General features: G+C 43.6%; 1 protein-coding gene across 1 annotated transcript in view; it reads left to right on the forward strand.

The window, feature by feature from the left end:
• tmtc2a (transmembrane O-mannosyltransferase targeting cadherins 2a) overlaps positions 1-14673 on the forward strand; it is a gene marked incomplete at both ends in the record, with an annotated part of 54860 nt that overhangs the window by 21076 nt on the left and 19111 nt on the right. The window contains one exon of the mRNA XM_083999395.1: positions 6686-7304. Within this exon, the coding sequence (XP_083855521.1) occupies positions 6686-7304 (619 nt within the window). The remainder of the gene's footprint in view (positions 1-6685; positions 7305-14673) is intronic.

Here is a 14673-nt window from a genome sequence, read left to right on the forward strand (position 1 = left end):
TGAATGTTGTTTTTCTCTATGAAGACTTTTTTTCTTATTTATAAAAAGTTGGCAGCTGCTCTGTAGTCACACCGATCGTTAGCGGCTCCACCTCAACACCTCAAACTCTGCGCTGCTGCGATATGGATTTGTTTTGTCCCTCCAGTACAGAGACTTCTCTTTTTTTTCTCCCCTCCACTTCTCACACAGTCTTAATCATCTGCGTTCCTGTTACTCCTGCACAAAGCCAGCAGCATCAGCGCTGTGTTTACTTCAGCGGTGCGCCAGCCCAAGATTAGCATTGTGTGAATAGGCCTGTCTTCCACAGCTCTGCGCTATGCTAATTAAGCACTCAGATTGCTCAGTAAGGAGATGGAAATTTAATAGATCTTGGCCACATGAGGTGCTCTCTAAAGAGCTCGGTGCTGAAGCAGACTTCCACAGCAGATGCGTTTAGGGAGGGAGGCGATGAAGAGATGAGAGAAGGAGGGAAGGGAAAGGAGGAGAGGAAAATATGGGCAAACTTCATGAAAGCTACTGTAGAAATGAAGAAAAGAAGATGTGTGGAAGTAGCATCGAGAGAAAAAGGACGTAATGATACCCATGGAATAATGTGACCGGCCAGTAACTATTAATAGTGCTGTGTTTTTTTTATGATGATTGGCTAATTCACCTCATTGCTGCTGTCATGGAGCAGGAGGATGCACTCTGCTAGAAAAGGCTGAAATTCAGCCAGTGCTGATTACGCGAAGTGAGGCAGTTTATACCGCAGATGTTTATTAGAGCGGAGCAGAGCGACCAGTGCACACAGACAGACCTGCAGACAGACAGACAGACAGGCGGGCCCAGATGTTTAAAAACAGACTCGAGTTCCTCACCGAAACATTTCAACTTTTTAAAGCTCAGTCAGACCACAGGGAGCGGGAGAAGTGTGTGCGTGCGTGTTGTCTCAAATCCGTAAACTAAACTTTACAAGGATGCAATTAAGGAAACAACTCGTTTTATAGGATGCAGTCTCTGACTCGGGCGATTCATGATTCCAGCGGAGGGGGAGAGGGAGTTAAGACGTCTCCATGGCCCCCGCTGCCTCATGGGAGTTGATTAGAGGAATAATGAGCCAGGCCTGAGTGATTGAAACTGCAGCTGGAGTATTTCATAAACAACTTAATGCACTTGATTAAAAAGCCAGAGAGATTTTATAAAAAAAAATAAATAAAAAAAAATAGTGCAATGATGTTTTGCACTAATGTCCTTTCAACATGCACACAGATGTAGATCCACTTGTCTGGTCTATAATTCCTCACTGAAGACTTCCATTTATTAGAAAACTAAAATCATGTTGCCATCTTGTTATTGTATGTTTAGGACAGAATCTGTAATAATCAGATGATTAATCAACCAGCTGATTTAATGGGCTGATTGGAGCCTTTCAGAGACGTACCGTATTGGTATCAGTTGCATTGGTCAATAACAACTGGTGAAAACTGTCTTTTGTACCTTCATCAAACAATGCAAAAACCAACATGTAAACATGAGGAATGTGGACAGATGAATCAATTATCTGGATTATTTATTCCCTAATATTAGTATTGGCAACAGTCCTAAAAATCCCGTATGTTTGGGCCTGATGATGGGTTTTCTAGAAACATCATGGTTATGTCATTCAAAATAACAACTATTATAAATATATTTTCTTAGTATATGGTGAGAAATCATAGTTGTAGAATAAATACAAGTTGCATTGATATTTATTAATATATGTGTGAATAGTTCTGCTTGTGTGTGGATAGGAATTGCACTGGAACAAAGTAGGGTTGCGTAATCGTGTGAATGTCTGGACTCTTGTTTTCAGAAGTAAAGCCCCTTAGAGCTGAGTTTTTTTTTTGATCAACTTCTTTTTTAAAGCCTATAACAGACATTCACGTCTAAATCAGTAACAGTCAAAGTTTTTAAAGAGGCCTCCTCAGTTTTTATTCATAAAGGTCCTTCCACTCAGAATTCTTCTAGTTGTGTTTATCAGGGTTGTGCGGGTGGGGTTGGATTAGACGTGACTCACACTGGCCCTGGCAACATACTGTAAGCAAACAACCACACAACCATCACCAGATTTTAAATCAGATGTTGCTAAAAAGAAGAAAAAAAAACCCTGATTGGCGCAGGAAGGACTTGACATCAGCTTCTTCTCACTGAGCTCCACCCTCCTAATGAAACCAGTGGGAAAAACAAAAAAAAACACAGAAAATAGTTCCTTTATGTGAAATCCCATCCGTCACTGTCAAAGTGCTGATTGAGAAAAATATGCCAGGAAGTGATCCTAGAGCTGAGCACTCACTAATTCACCTGCTGGTGATGAGCTCATTAACATTAATTGTTGATGACAAGCTGAAGCTAGAAAACACAGTGGTTGTGTTGTCGCTGCTTCCTCTCAAACAGATGCAACATTCGTATTGACTAAAAAGATTTTTTTTTAAATGAAATGACTTGAATTCATCTTGGATTCACCTCAGTAGTGGCCAGTGTCTCTTTATCCTTTCTGTGTGCAGGATTATTGGCCCTACTGTCCCTTAAAGAGGCCCAGTGAGCTTCTATAGGCGACCACAGGCACAGCACATGAAAAAGCAAATCACTGGTGGTGAGATCACTGTGGAGGGAGGGAGGGGGTGGGTGGCCAGGGATGGGTGGGGGGTGATAGGGGGAGTGATGCATTTGCATATTGAAAAAAGACACATACCCAAACACTGAAAGACGGCCAATTTTCTCTTCACTAAAAGCAGCGGACAGGTGAAAGAAGACCTCACCCTCTTTTTTTTTTTTTTTTTCTTCGGACCCCAGAAGGAAGAAAGAAGAAATCCCAAACCGCTAATGTCTCTTTTCAGCCTCTGATGGAAATCCTTCTGAATTTACCTCCCCTACGCCCCCCGACCACCCCTCCACCCCCCACCCACCCGCCAAAAAAAAAAAAAAAATTGAAAAGACCAAACCCGTCCTGTACTTTGAGGATTGTGAATGGAGTGCCCCCGCAGCCTGCCTGCCTGCCCCATATACGACGACTGAATACAAAAGACCCCCCTTCTGTAAGAGCAATCACTCCGGGAGACCACTCTATCTGCACCGCTGCAGCGACAGGCCTCAATGGAGCCATCAGCACCGACTCTGTTGACACACATGTGCACGCACTCGCAAACACAAAAGACGGACACCTTGCATGTAACTGTTTATTCACACACTCTCTCTCTCACACCACACACACATACACAGCAGTACTTTCAATCCATTCCCAAACCCTCATGGCTAATGGATTCTTTTCATCCTCCAGTGCTGGGCAGGAACAGGGAGGGAGATGAGTGGCTGGCACTGATTTGAATATTTAAATTATTTATCACTACAGAGTATTGAGACCCAACACATGCCAAGGGGACACGAGGGAGCTGGGTCAGGTTGGTTGTATACTAGCCATGTTTTGGATTTGATAATGTCCTGTTATTGCCACTGGGGAAACAAGGCCACACTTACGTATAGTGACTGTGATGGACACAAGATTTATGCTTTTTAGTAAAGGCTCAAAATCTTTATGTGGATTCTGAGGATAATCACAGAGCGTGTGTTGTGTAATGCGAGCCTGGTCTGGTTTATATACACATAAGACATTATTATACTCAACGGAAATCCAGCATTAATAAAACTCTCAATGTTGATAATCATTATATATCAGGTTGTGTTTATTGCTCTTGTATCCTTGAGTCCTCCCACCCTCGTAACATCATACTCATGCGCTGTGTGGGGACTGTAAAACATTTTTTTATAAATAATAGCTCAATGTTGGACTTCAGTGGAAGAGCTTTGTAAACTGAGTGATGTAATGCGCTGGGTCCTTCACAAATATCGGACAGGGGAGAGTTCCACTTTGGCTTCAGAGCCTGAGAAACACACACACTCGCCTTTTCGCTGATGGAGAGAACAATCCTGGGAAATGGAGGAATTTACTACAGCTCACGCGATGACAGGGCTGCAGGCTCGGAGGAAAAAATACTGAAATTAAATTAGGAATAATTCATTGAGCAATCATCGCCTTGACAGCAGACCTGCGCCATTTTCTCATTCTTTAATTCTGCTTCTTAATTGTCTCCTTGTCAGTCTTTTGCTTTTACCTTTCCACTCCAGGCTGCAGCTCCCTCCTTCTCTCCTTCTCTCTCTCCCTCTGTGCACTCAGCTCTGAGTTACAATCTCTAGACAAAGGAAGTCCTCGGCTCGCCCCCTTGTCGCTGTCCTCTTCCTCCTCAGCGCTCCAAACACAGAAACCAACGCTAATGACAATCACAACCTGAGAGAGGAAGACGCTTTTGCTTTTTTTAATGAATCATTGCTGCGCTCGCTTTAATGTGATTTTAAAAGAAGATTTTCTTTGTTTGCCGCAGCACTGGAGTCTGCATGAAGTCACTCATTAGTGTCAACTTAATAAAGGCATGTGATACATCTCATTGCATCCAGTTAACTATTATCTTCTGTTTATGTGAGCGAGAAGCCTGAATGTGAATTAGAGCTGATGAAGGATCCTTTACTCGCGTTATTAGGATTGTTTAAATAAGTTTAAACCCGCACTTGTAACTTCATTAATTGTGGCATTCAAAATGAACCGCAGACACTTGTATACAATCAACAGCTTGATGACTTAGTTCATGAAGCTCCTCCATTTTGGCCCAAAACACATTTCCCCAGAACCCATTTTATTCTTGTCTTTGTTGTCTCAGTGTTTTCCTCCGTCAGACTTCAGGAAAACAAACTTCACCACAGTCCTTTTAATTGACACTCAGCTTTTGCACAGTGGCTCCTGGCTCATGCATGATGTAATGTGGCTGTATGCAGTGGTTTGGCTATTTCATTTTATTTATTTTTTATGGAATATTAACATTTGACTGCTGTTCTTTGCAGCCTCAGGCTAAAAGCTTAAACACGGCCAATACTGAAACTGCTACAGTGACCAGACTTTCAAAGAGTGAGATCTGAAGGTGCTGAGCAGCCTGATACCTGCAGAGACACTGATAAGATTTTTTGTCTCCCATGGCAGAACATTGAAGAAAAATGAAGTCCTTATTGACCTGATAAATAAAAAAAAAACACAACTTAATAAAACTGTACTTTTTTTGTTTATTTTTATATTAAGAATTTGAAATGATAAAATAATAATATGGACTTTATTTCCATTTCATATCAGTGCTGTACCCTGGTGTCCATGCATAAGAGGGCATTCCCTACAGCTTAGTGTAGTTTAGTTTGTATAAAGCCCGAGGCCACTGTTTTCCATTCAGCCCCTCAGAGACACACTGTTCTGATTCAGGCTTTTAAATCTCTCAACCTTAATGAATTTCATCTTCAGTCTTTAACTCAAACAGTCTCCACCCAGTTTTTTTCCACCTCAAAACAAATCTGAAATTGTTTGAATAGTGGGAAAACACATGCTTTATATAGTGCAGTGTTAAAAATGCACCCCACATAGGAAACACAGATTGTTTTCCCACTTTGCCCCATTGACTACTTCCCTTGGCTTTGTTTTATTTGGTGTTTGTTAGTTTCCTCGTTGGCACCGGCTTCCGACAGGCCACCCAGAGTCAGTCAGGAAAGTAATATCTGCAAATACATTTTTTGTATTGACACAGTGTGAAATGTATAGCAGCTTCATCACTGATCGGATTTCAGATTTAAAGTTCGTCCTATGGGCGTGGATTCACTTACACGGCCCTGGATTGTTGTGTCTGCCCATCCCATTCATCACTCTACATCCCTGTGGTGAACTCATTTGTTGCAGTGTGCGAGTGCACGCGCACGCAGCTCATGTCCTCAGTAATGATCCGCTAATTATGAGAACCCACAGCAGCCTCCGGGGGTGTGAAACCACCACCTGTCCGTGTGTGTATGTTTGCGCACGGCTACCTGTGACATATGTGCATGCTGTGTGTGAGTGAGAGCACATGTTCGTGGAATTCAATCACATACTCAGCGGCCTGTTTATTACATTTGGTGTGCTCGTTGCATTTGTCTATTAAATTTTGCTTATGAGTGCATCATCAGGAGGGTGGAAAACACTCCTCCGCATGAGGCTGTGATACACATCCAGCGTGTGTGTCAAGAGGCAACGAGATGAGCCATGTAAAAATAACAGATATGCGTATATTCAGATGGTAAAACGCTCTGTTTTGTAATTTATTGAACTGAAAACTGCTTTTTTATTCTACCGCACGATCACTACTTGTACGCAAAAGGGGGTTACTTATTGTGACATAAAAGAAATAATAATCTGTCTCTTAAGTTCCCTGGAGCTTTACAAAGCTTTATAGCTACTCTCAGTTTTCAGCTGTTTCCTGCCCAATACAGAAACACACATTCAAACAAATGCTAATTTTACTAGGCAAGTTGGCATTAAAGGTGCATGGTGTAAACATGTCAGTGTTCAGAGCTTTCTCCTGCAGCCCCGAGTGCCCAACAAGGGCACTTTGTTAGTCTGTGCAGGTTTGAAAACATAAAACCATACAAAATATGCAAATAAGACCTTATGAAATGATACTACGGCCTAACAACCTGTCAACACAACACAATATATATGAAAAACAAACATGAATTAACATAAAATAAATTATATTTGTGTCATAGTGAAAAGGTTGCATGTGATTAAGGTCATAGTTGACACTGGTTTCTCTTCTGCTCCTTACAGCCGAGCCATCAAGACCAACCAGGACCTTCTCCCTGAGACCCCGTGGACCAACATCCTGTACGATGACTTCTGGGGCACCCTGCTCACTCACAGCGGCAGCCACAAGTCCTTCCGTCCCCTCTGCACCCTCTCCTTCCGCCTCAACTACACCCTGCACGCCCTGCGTCCCTGGGGCTACCACCTGCTGAACGTGGCGCTGCACGGCCTGGTCACCGCGCTCTTCACGGCCTTCAGCCGCCCGCTGCTGGGCGCGGGGCCGTGGAGCCTGCTGGCGGGCCTCCTCTTCGCCTCTCACCCGGTTCACACCGAAGCGGTGGCCGGCGTGGTGGGGAGGGCGGACGTGGGCGCTGCTCTGTTTTTCTTGCTGTCTCTCCTCTGCTATGCGAGACACTGTGGACTTCGCAGGGATCTGCACGGGGCCTTGGAGAGCGGGAGATGCGGGAGCAGCTCGGCGGCGGCCCGGTGCTGGGGCTGGATGCTTGGAAGTCTGTGGTGCGCGGCGGCCAGCATGCTGTGGAAGGAGCAGGGGGTGACGGTGCTGGCAGTGTCGGCTATTTATGACCTCTTCGTGTTCCAGAGACTCCGATTTCGCCAAGCACTTCTCCTCCTGTTGGGAAAGGTAAACGAATGCGTGCTGCCGGGGCCGGTGTGTGTTCGCTCACTCTCGTCTTGGCTTCTCTACATATCCAGTTTCCTCTTCCTTACCTCAGAGGCGAACCACAGCCAGCCAGCTTTTAATGGTTCCTGTGAGGTGGATTCATTTTTTTTTGTGTGTGTGTGTGTGTGTGTGTGTGTGTGTGTGTGTGTGTGTGTGTGTACTTATGGTTTTGTTTGTGTGGAAATGGCGTGTGTTTGCTTTTCATTAGGAGTGTAATTAGAAAAGCTGTTTGCCCATGCAAACCACACAGTTGGTGCAGGGGAAAGTAAGCCGTCCTCATTTGTCATCTGCAAATACTGTAGGAAGAAAACTGAACGCAGAGGGGGAAGTTTTCCACTTCCTCGCAACACTGCCACCAACTTCCATTTGCCACTGTAAATAGATGCACATTAATGCAAGGAAACCTAGATTAGGATCTCAGGGTGTTCATTCGTAGCCACAGAAGCTGAGCAGGAAAAGCAATTTTCAGGGTGACTTGTTATTTCATTTTGAGGTGACATAAAGGTATGTGTAGGAAAAACAATAACACAGCCTGCTCTGGTAAATGATTTGGCACACTTGTCGTGTAAGCTGTCCAAACATACATGAATGTACACACACACACACACAAACACCTTATGCTTCCTCTGCAGGACTCCATTTTCTCCTCCAAACTAAAGTTATTCGAGGAGGACAACCTTGGTGCAGTGACTCATCTGATTACGGGAATCAGTATTTGAGTGGAAAGCCTGCTCACACAGGCACTCCACATTTGATTAGAGAAACAGCTCCTTAGCCAACATGATGGCCCTCGTAAAATGCATAACTAGCGTAATAAAAAGTCCCCTTGGATTTACAGAGCAAGGACAGTCTGGGCTTTGTGTATGTGTCTATGCGGATCTTCTTATAGAAGTTTGTGGAAACATCTATAAATACCTCTGTTTGTTGCAAGGTTTGTGATATAACCTTGTGTTGTGCGTCCTGCCGCATACGAACTAAGGTCTTTCTTTAAACTTTGCGTTCGTGACTGCCAAATGAAAACACGTCCTACCTTTGAATGTCGGAGACTTTAGCGTACCTGTGGGGCAGCTTCTCCAGTAGTTGTTTCTGGCAGAGTGATAACCCACTACTCTTATTAAAGGAGTTGCAGTGAGCTGCCCAGAAAGATCAGAGAAAGCCGGGAAAGAGGGAGTTATGATGGGTTTTTTTTCTCTCTCTCTCTTCTTCATCTTCTCTGTGCTTGGCAGGAATGACTCACACGTGTGCTTTCACAACCGCTAGACCTTAGCAGATGCAAAACAACACCTGTCTTTCAAATGTTACTGCTAGCAGAGCCGCTAAATCGTATCAGAGGAGCGAGACGCGGTGGGGAAGCGGATGTAGCTCATTTGCTGATGGAGCGGCAGGTAAATGTATAAAAAAAAAAAACGTGTTGTAAAGCAGAGAACAATAATAATATCAAACGATGACAGTGTGGCCTGTGCTGGGATTGTGTTTTATCGTCAGGCGTTCCCATGATTTTCTCCGCCTGTGTAATCACACACTAAGCGACAAAGCCTTGGAACTGAAACCCCAACCTGAAAGACGAGGAGCGCTACGTGCTCCCATCTGTTGCATTAGAGTCTGGAAGATTTCATCACCCTCGGTGCTTGTCAGGAGCCATTATGAAAAATCACATTTCCCTGTGTATTTATCACGGCAGCCGAGCAGGGCTATCATCGGCGGCAGCCCTCCACCTCTCCGCTCAGACACAATAGACCCTGGCCGCAATCCCTTGTGCCAGCCTGGTGCCTATACCCCCACTCGCACGCATGCACACACACAGACACACAGACACACACACCCAGCAGCACCAACACATCTGGCTCGTTTATCACTCTGGCAATGCCCTCTTCTGGTGCCCCGGTCACGGTTATCTTGGCAGGGTGCTCGTTATGTGCCGGGGCCAGGCATGAGGGCAATCATTTCCTCGATTATGAGCCAGACGTCTCGTGACGCATGGGAACACAGAAGGGAGAGGGATATCGAGAGAGAGAATGAACGAGAAAGAGGGAAACTATGCTCTCACTTCCTTTCTTTTATCTACTCTTGGTCTTTCTCACCCACCGTGCGCTGAAAGCCCTTTGCCCACTCGGCCTCTCCCCCATCACCCTATCAGTTTCTATTGAACTGGATAGCAGGTGGAGAGATTGCAAACAATCGTGGTAGACAACAATGCAACGTGATGTTTATTTTCTCATCCCAAATTTTCCATTTATTTCTAAGATGAAGCCAAAAGAATTGAAAAATCCTCCACATCACATTACCTGACCACCGTAAGCCACAAACAATAAGAAAATGCAAATTAGCTCCAGTGTAGCAGGGGGACAGCTGCGCTCCGACCAGAACTCCATTTCTCATCCTATTAACGCCCTAATCAGACCGAGATGAGATTTCAAATGAGACAAGGTAGGATGGAGTGAGAGTTAAGAGAGTGATGGATGGAGACAAAGGGAAGATGTGGTGTTAGCTCTGCAGTCTATTGAGAAAGCAAAGCGAGTGTTCTTCGCCAGCATCATAAGAGCATAATGTCTTTGTTCTTTTCACTTTAAGTCAGCGGCAAAAACAAACTGCCTGATGAATGAGGCTCCAGGCTTTAGACAGGGCCCGGGGAGATAGCTCGCTTTTGTCTGCATGATGAAAAAAGTCAAAGACCAGTCTGCTTTGCCTGAGGTAAACTGCGAAACCTTGGCAGACAAGATTGATTTCATTAGAGGGGTTTGTTTAAATGGAGAGCAGGGATTTTGAGCATTTACTTGATCAAAAAACAAAGATGTCAGCGATGATGACTGTCGGTCCGGCATGAAAAGCTCTAACCCAAAGGTGTCAAATTAAATATAGATCCTCAAAGAAGACTACAACTGGATTAGATCCCTTGTCCTAATCCGCCATCGTCCACACCTTTTTGGATTGTTGTCACTACCTTGAGCCAAAATGAAAAATGACAGTTTTACTTTAGGCACATGGACAACGGAGGGATTTGATAGTGTCCTTACCAGTTTGCAATTAAAGTGTTACAGACTCCTTGTCCTCGTTTGTCTCAATGAGCGCTGCAGGCCCACAGATTAAGTTCAGGGTAACCAGCTGACAGCTTGATGAATGTTGTGCCAATTATCCTGTAGCAGAAGCAATCGGCTGTGAAATGATGCCCTCTGTTGCAAGTTCTGCAGGATGCTCTTTAGTTAACTCGCATTCATGTGCGTGTCGGCGAGTCGGAAACAGTGCATCTTCATTCTTTATGGCGCATCAAAACATCACATGTCATGCAAAAACATTCTTCTGCACTTTAAACCACCTGCTTTTCTCAATGAGATTTAGTCATCATTTGAGTGTTTCTAGTCGGCTCTAGTATCTGTGAGATGTGATCATCAGCATAGTTTCAATCAATCAATCAATCAATCAATTTGTTTATTTCGGGCATGTCAATTCAAATCATCATCATCAAACTTCATCTTAGTTCAAATAATACAATACACATGGCCGAAAGGGAAAGCGGGAGAAGCAAAAGCTTATCTAGTCCCGCCCCCATTCCTTTTTTTTTTCTTCTTTTTTTTACATTTTGATTGAACATTCTTTTACTTATGACATTTTGACATAACATGTTACGGCATTAGTAGTATACAGATCATATCATAATCTTTTCTTTTCTTTTTGCTTTTTTTTTTTACATTTTGATATAACATACTTTTACTTATGACATTTGACATAACATGTTGGCAGCAGGTAGTAAACAGAGCCGAAGTTTAGCTCAGGACAGTACATACAGATTACGTGTGTGTTTGTGCACAGCTGCCAGTTTTTAGTCAATTTGTGGGAAGGTTTCATTCAGAAATTTGTCAGTGGAGAGTAAAAGCCAGAACAAACAAAAACATAACAAAGTCAGCAGTGCCACATGTGGTGTTAGTCCAGACCGGATTAGCCCCACAGAAATAATGAAGCTAGATGCCAATGAATGTCTTGCCCAACATCACTTCATGCCTGTTGTGCATCTGTTTCTCTAAGATTCACTTTTTACTCCTCCTGTAAAGGGACAAAAACACATGCAACTAGGGTGCAGCAAGACATTATCATTTGACTATTGAATGTATCTATATTAGTGAGGTAGCACATGAGAATAATGGACTTCCTGTGCCATTTAAATCTGTCCCCAGTGGTTCCTGCGTGAAGTTCTGCTATAGTTCAATATGACAAATAAATTGATGAAGTAATCAAAAATTGGTATAGCAAAGTTAAATCAATGCCTGACCTGTCACTGAGAGAACCGAGGAACCCTGAGTTCTGTTAAACCTTCCTCTCATCCTGATGTCCCTGCATTAGTCAAACAGGATCCTCTCTTTAAATGTCAAGTTAACGCCGACAGTCCCCCGGCTTTGATCAGCTGTCCAGCCTGCAAGTCGTCAACCTGTGACCCATCTCATTACGAGGCCCTGTGCCTGCAGCAGCAGCAGCAGCAGGGACAGAACTATGGGATAATTAGGTCAGTCTATCAAAGTTAGTGCCGACCATGCTGCTGTCTGATGGCTCGGGTGAGTTGCGCCAAGTCAGCAGAATCGAGAACACATTAGAAAGCTGGAAAACGAACGGCTCGCATGCCTCATTGTAGCTTTCATCGCAGTTTAGCATGTCGCTGGTAATGCAACAAATATGAGCACGGCTGGATGAGTGTTGTGTGCAAATGCGCCGAGTCCAAAGACCTTTCCATGCACATGTCAATGAAAAAGAATTACCCCACAGTAGGCCGCTGGGCTCCCAGTGTAGCCGTAACTGAAAGAAGTTGGCACTTAAAGTTTTCGTCTGGAGCTTCTTTCCAAGACTTCCATTATCAATCATCATTTTTTTTGGCAAGTAACAAGATTTTAATTTAAATTTCTTAAACAAGTTGTAGAAAAAATCCCATGCATGATCAGCCTTGAATGTTGCAAAGAATTACGAGCAGTTTAAATTGGACATGACTTTAACAAGGAAAGCCCGGAAGATCGTTCCCCTGCTGTCTTGCGTCAGTCCACAGCAGCTTTTAACAGTGAACACATGAAGTCAGCCACGTCCTGCTGTTTCTTCAGACATGGTTTAAACACTCTGCAAGCTACAGTGTCAACAGGCGGACCACACACTTCTGGGATTAATAAAATACGAGCTAATGATGAATAGCATGGCGAAAAGATGAAGGCTCGGGAGCCTAATGCTGGATGTCAATGTGTGGAAAGAGAAAGGTGAGGAGAATAGGAGAAGGGTTAATTCAAAAAAGAGGGTGGATAATAAAGTAAAAAGAGAATAAAAAGTAGCTGAGGGAGAGCCACGGCAATTGACGGTGAATTTCCAAATGAGGATCCAAAGTGGAGGAGATATGTGGAGGAGAGTTAGGTTCAAAGGCTTGGAGAGTGTACGGGATGTTATGTTTGACAGCTGGCTGGGGATTATGCCAGCCATCCTCCATGGATACACACCGATTTCATGAAGGTCAATCAATCATAGCTGGAGCCAGGAATTTAAGTCAAGACACCAGTAAAGCTAAAAACAGTGCAATCTTTACTGTCTCTCCTGTTTTGTGTTTTGCCGGTGCATTCTTGATTTTTCCCGCTGGTAAACTTGGATGTAAATATGATGTGAAATTCAAGACTGTTCAAGGGGAATTTGCACATTATTTCATTTTCTATTAGTATAAATATTTAAGTATATTCAATTTTATATACTGCCATAAAAGTCCTATTATAGTATTAGCATTCGGTGCATGTGGCATAGCGAGCCTTTCCTCCAAAAAAAAACCAAAAACCAACCACAACAGGTTATTACGACCCATAGTTACATAGTTACACAAGAGTGTTTAGCACTTCTTTTATTAAGGAGCATTCAACAAGGAAGTACATATTTGAACCGAAATCGTGATGTTTTTCCTGAAGCTAACCATGTCGTTTTTGTGCTTAAACCTACTTAAGTCATTGGTAGCCATGATGGCTTTTGTTCTGCTGGTTCAGTGGTCTGTTTATCATGGTAATCATGCCAACTGGAGGTTGTTATTCCTGCCACTGTGGTTGTGGCATTTTGGGAGAGGGTTGAAAAACAGTCTGTGATCTTTAGCCTGCAGTTGAAGCAAAGAAATCAGGAAAATAATGTTGTTTCCTTTTTCCTCACAGGAAGAGGAGGCATTTATTTTCTCTGTGTTGAACACCGGTGTAGCCCATAACCTTAATGAGTTCTGCCCTGGTGCTGCCGTGCTGCCGCCCACACTGTGATTAGTTACACCTGTGTAAAGGTCTAAGCATTGTCCAGTATTTTGTCCAACCTTAGCTATTTTCCGACCTTAAATCCCAGAGCAGATTCAGTGATAGCCTGCCCGTTGGCGCCTCCACGGTGATGGTCGTATTTCATTCTTGGTATTAAGTCAGTTTTCTGTATGGATTTATGCACAGTTAGAGAATCCACAAAGCTCAAAGCAATTGATATTAACGGGCGTATTAGTCAGGATAGCGCCCTGCCAATATTCCTCCTACCATATAATCACAATGGAAGCTGGAATTGTTTGGAAAATCAATAAATCAACAGCTAAGTAGAAGTTGAAGGACCTTTTTAGAGCAATTAGACGCTGCAGTTGAGTGGGGAATAGGAGGGTAATGCTAGATCATTGAAGACCCATTTTCAACGGAAAACAGAAGACTCTACTGAGTGGAGAGGAAAGGTCACACCAGACTTCCTCAGTATTGGTTTCCACTCCTAAGAAAAATCTTTCCATTTCTTGCCGGCTTCAGACGACCAACCTGAACCTGCAACCTGTTGCTTCTAAAAGCAAACTTAGTAGAACTATTGTTGGCTTGAAGATGGTACGGTTATTTACTGCTGAGCCTGTGAAATCATGGTCATGCATCATTTGAAAAGCTGAACCAGCCTCCGCTCTGCAGTGTGTGTGCGTGTGTGTGTGTGTGTTTGTGTGTGATTGATCGGGAAGTCAATTAAGGAACGATTTAGAAATAGACAAGGCAGTGAGGGGTAAAATGAAGCTCATTCACCTAAATACCACAAATGACTCTCTTGCTGGAATTGGCTTATCCTCTGATACCAAGCAGAATTGGATTTCTCAGACAGTTTCCTCCCTTGACAGACAATATGGGCTCATCCATCAATACGTCCACTGCCCCCCACCCTCCCTTTGTGTATAAGACACTCTCTCTTATCCTTTGTGTTCCACCTTTCAGCTTTCAGATCAATATCCAATTTTTTTTTCTTCCACTCTCAGTTCCTCACCACCTCTCATAGTGGCTACTTGAACTGGCCTTTTTCCATCTTACTACTGACAAGTGGCTTTCTGTAACTAGCTGAA

The sequence above is a fragment of the Trachurus trachurus genome (assembly GCF_905171665.1).
Source record: "Trachurus trachurus genome assembly, chromosome: 23".
NCBI classification, from domain to species: domain Eukaryota; kingdom Metazoa; phylum Chordata; class Actinopteri; order Carangiformes; family Carangidae; genus Trachurus; species Trachurus trachurus.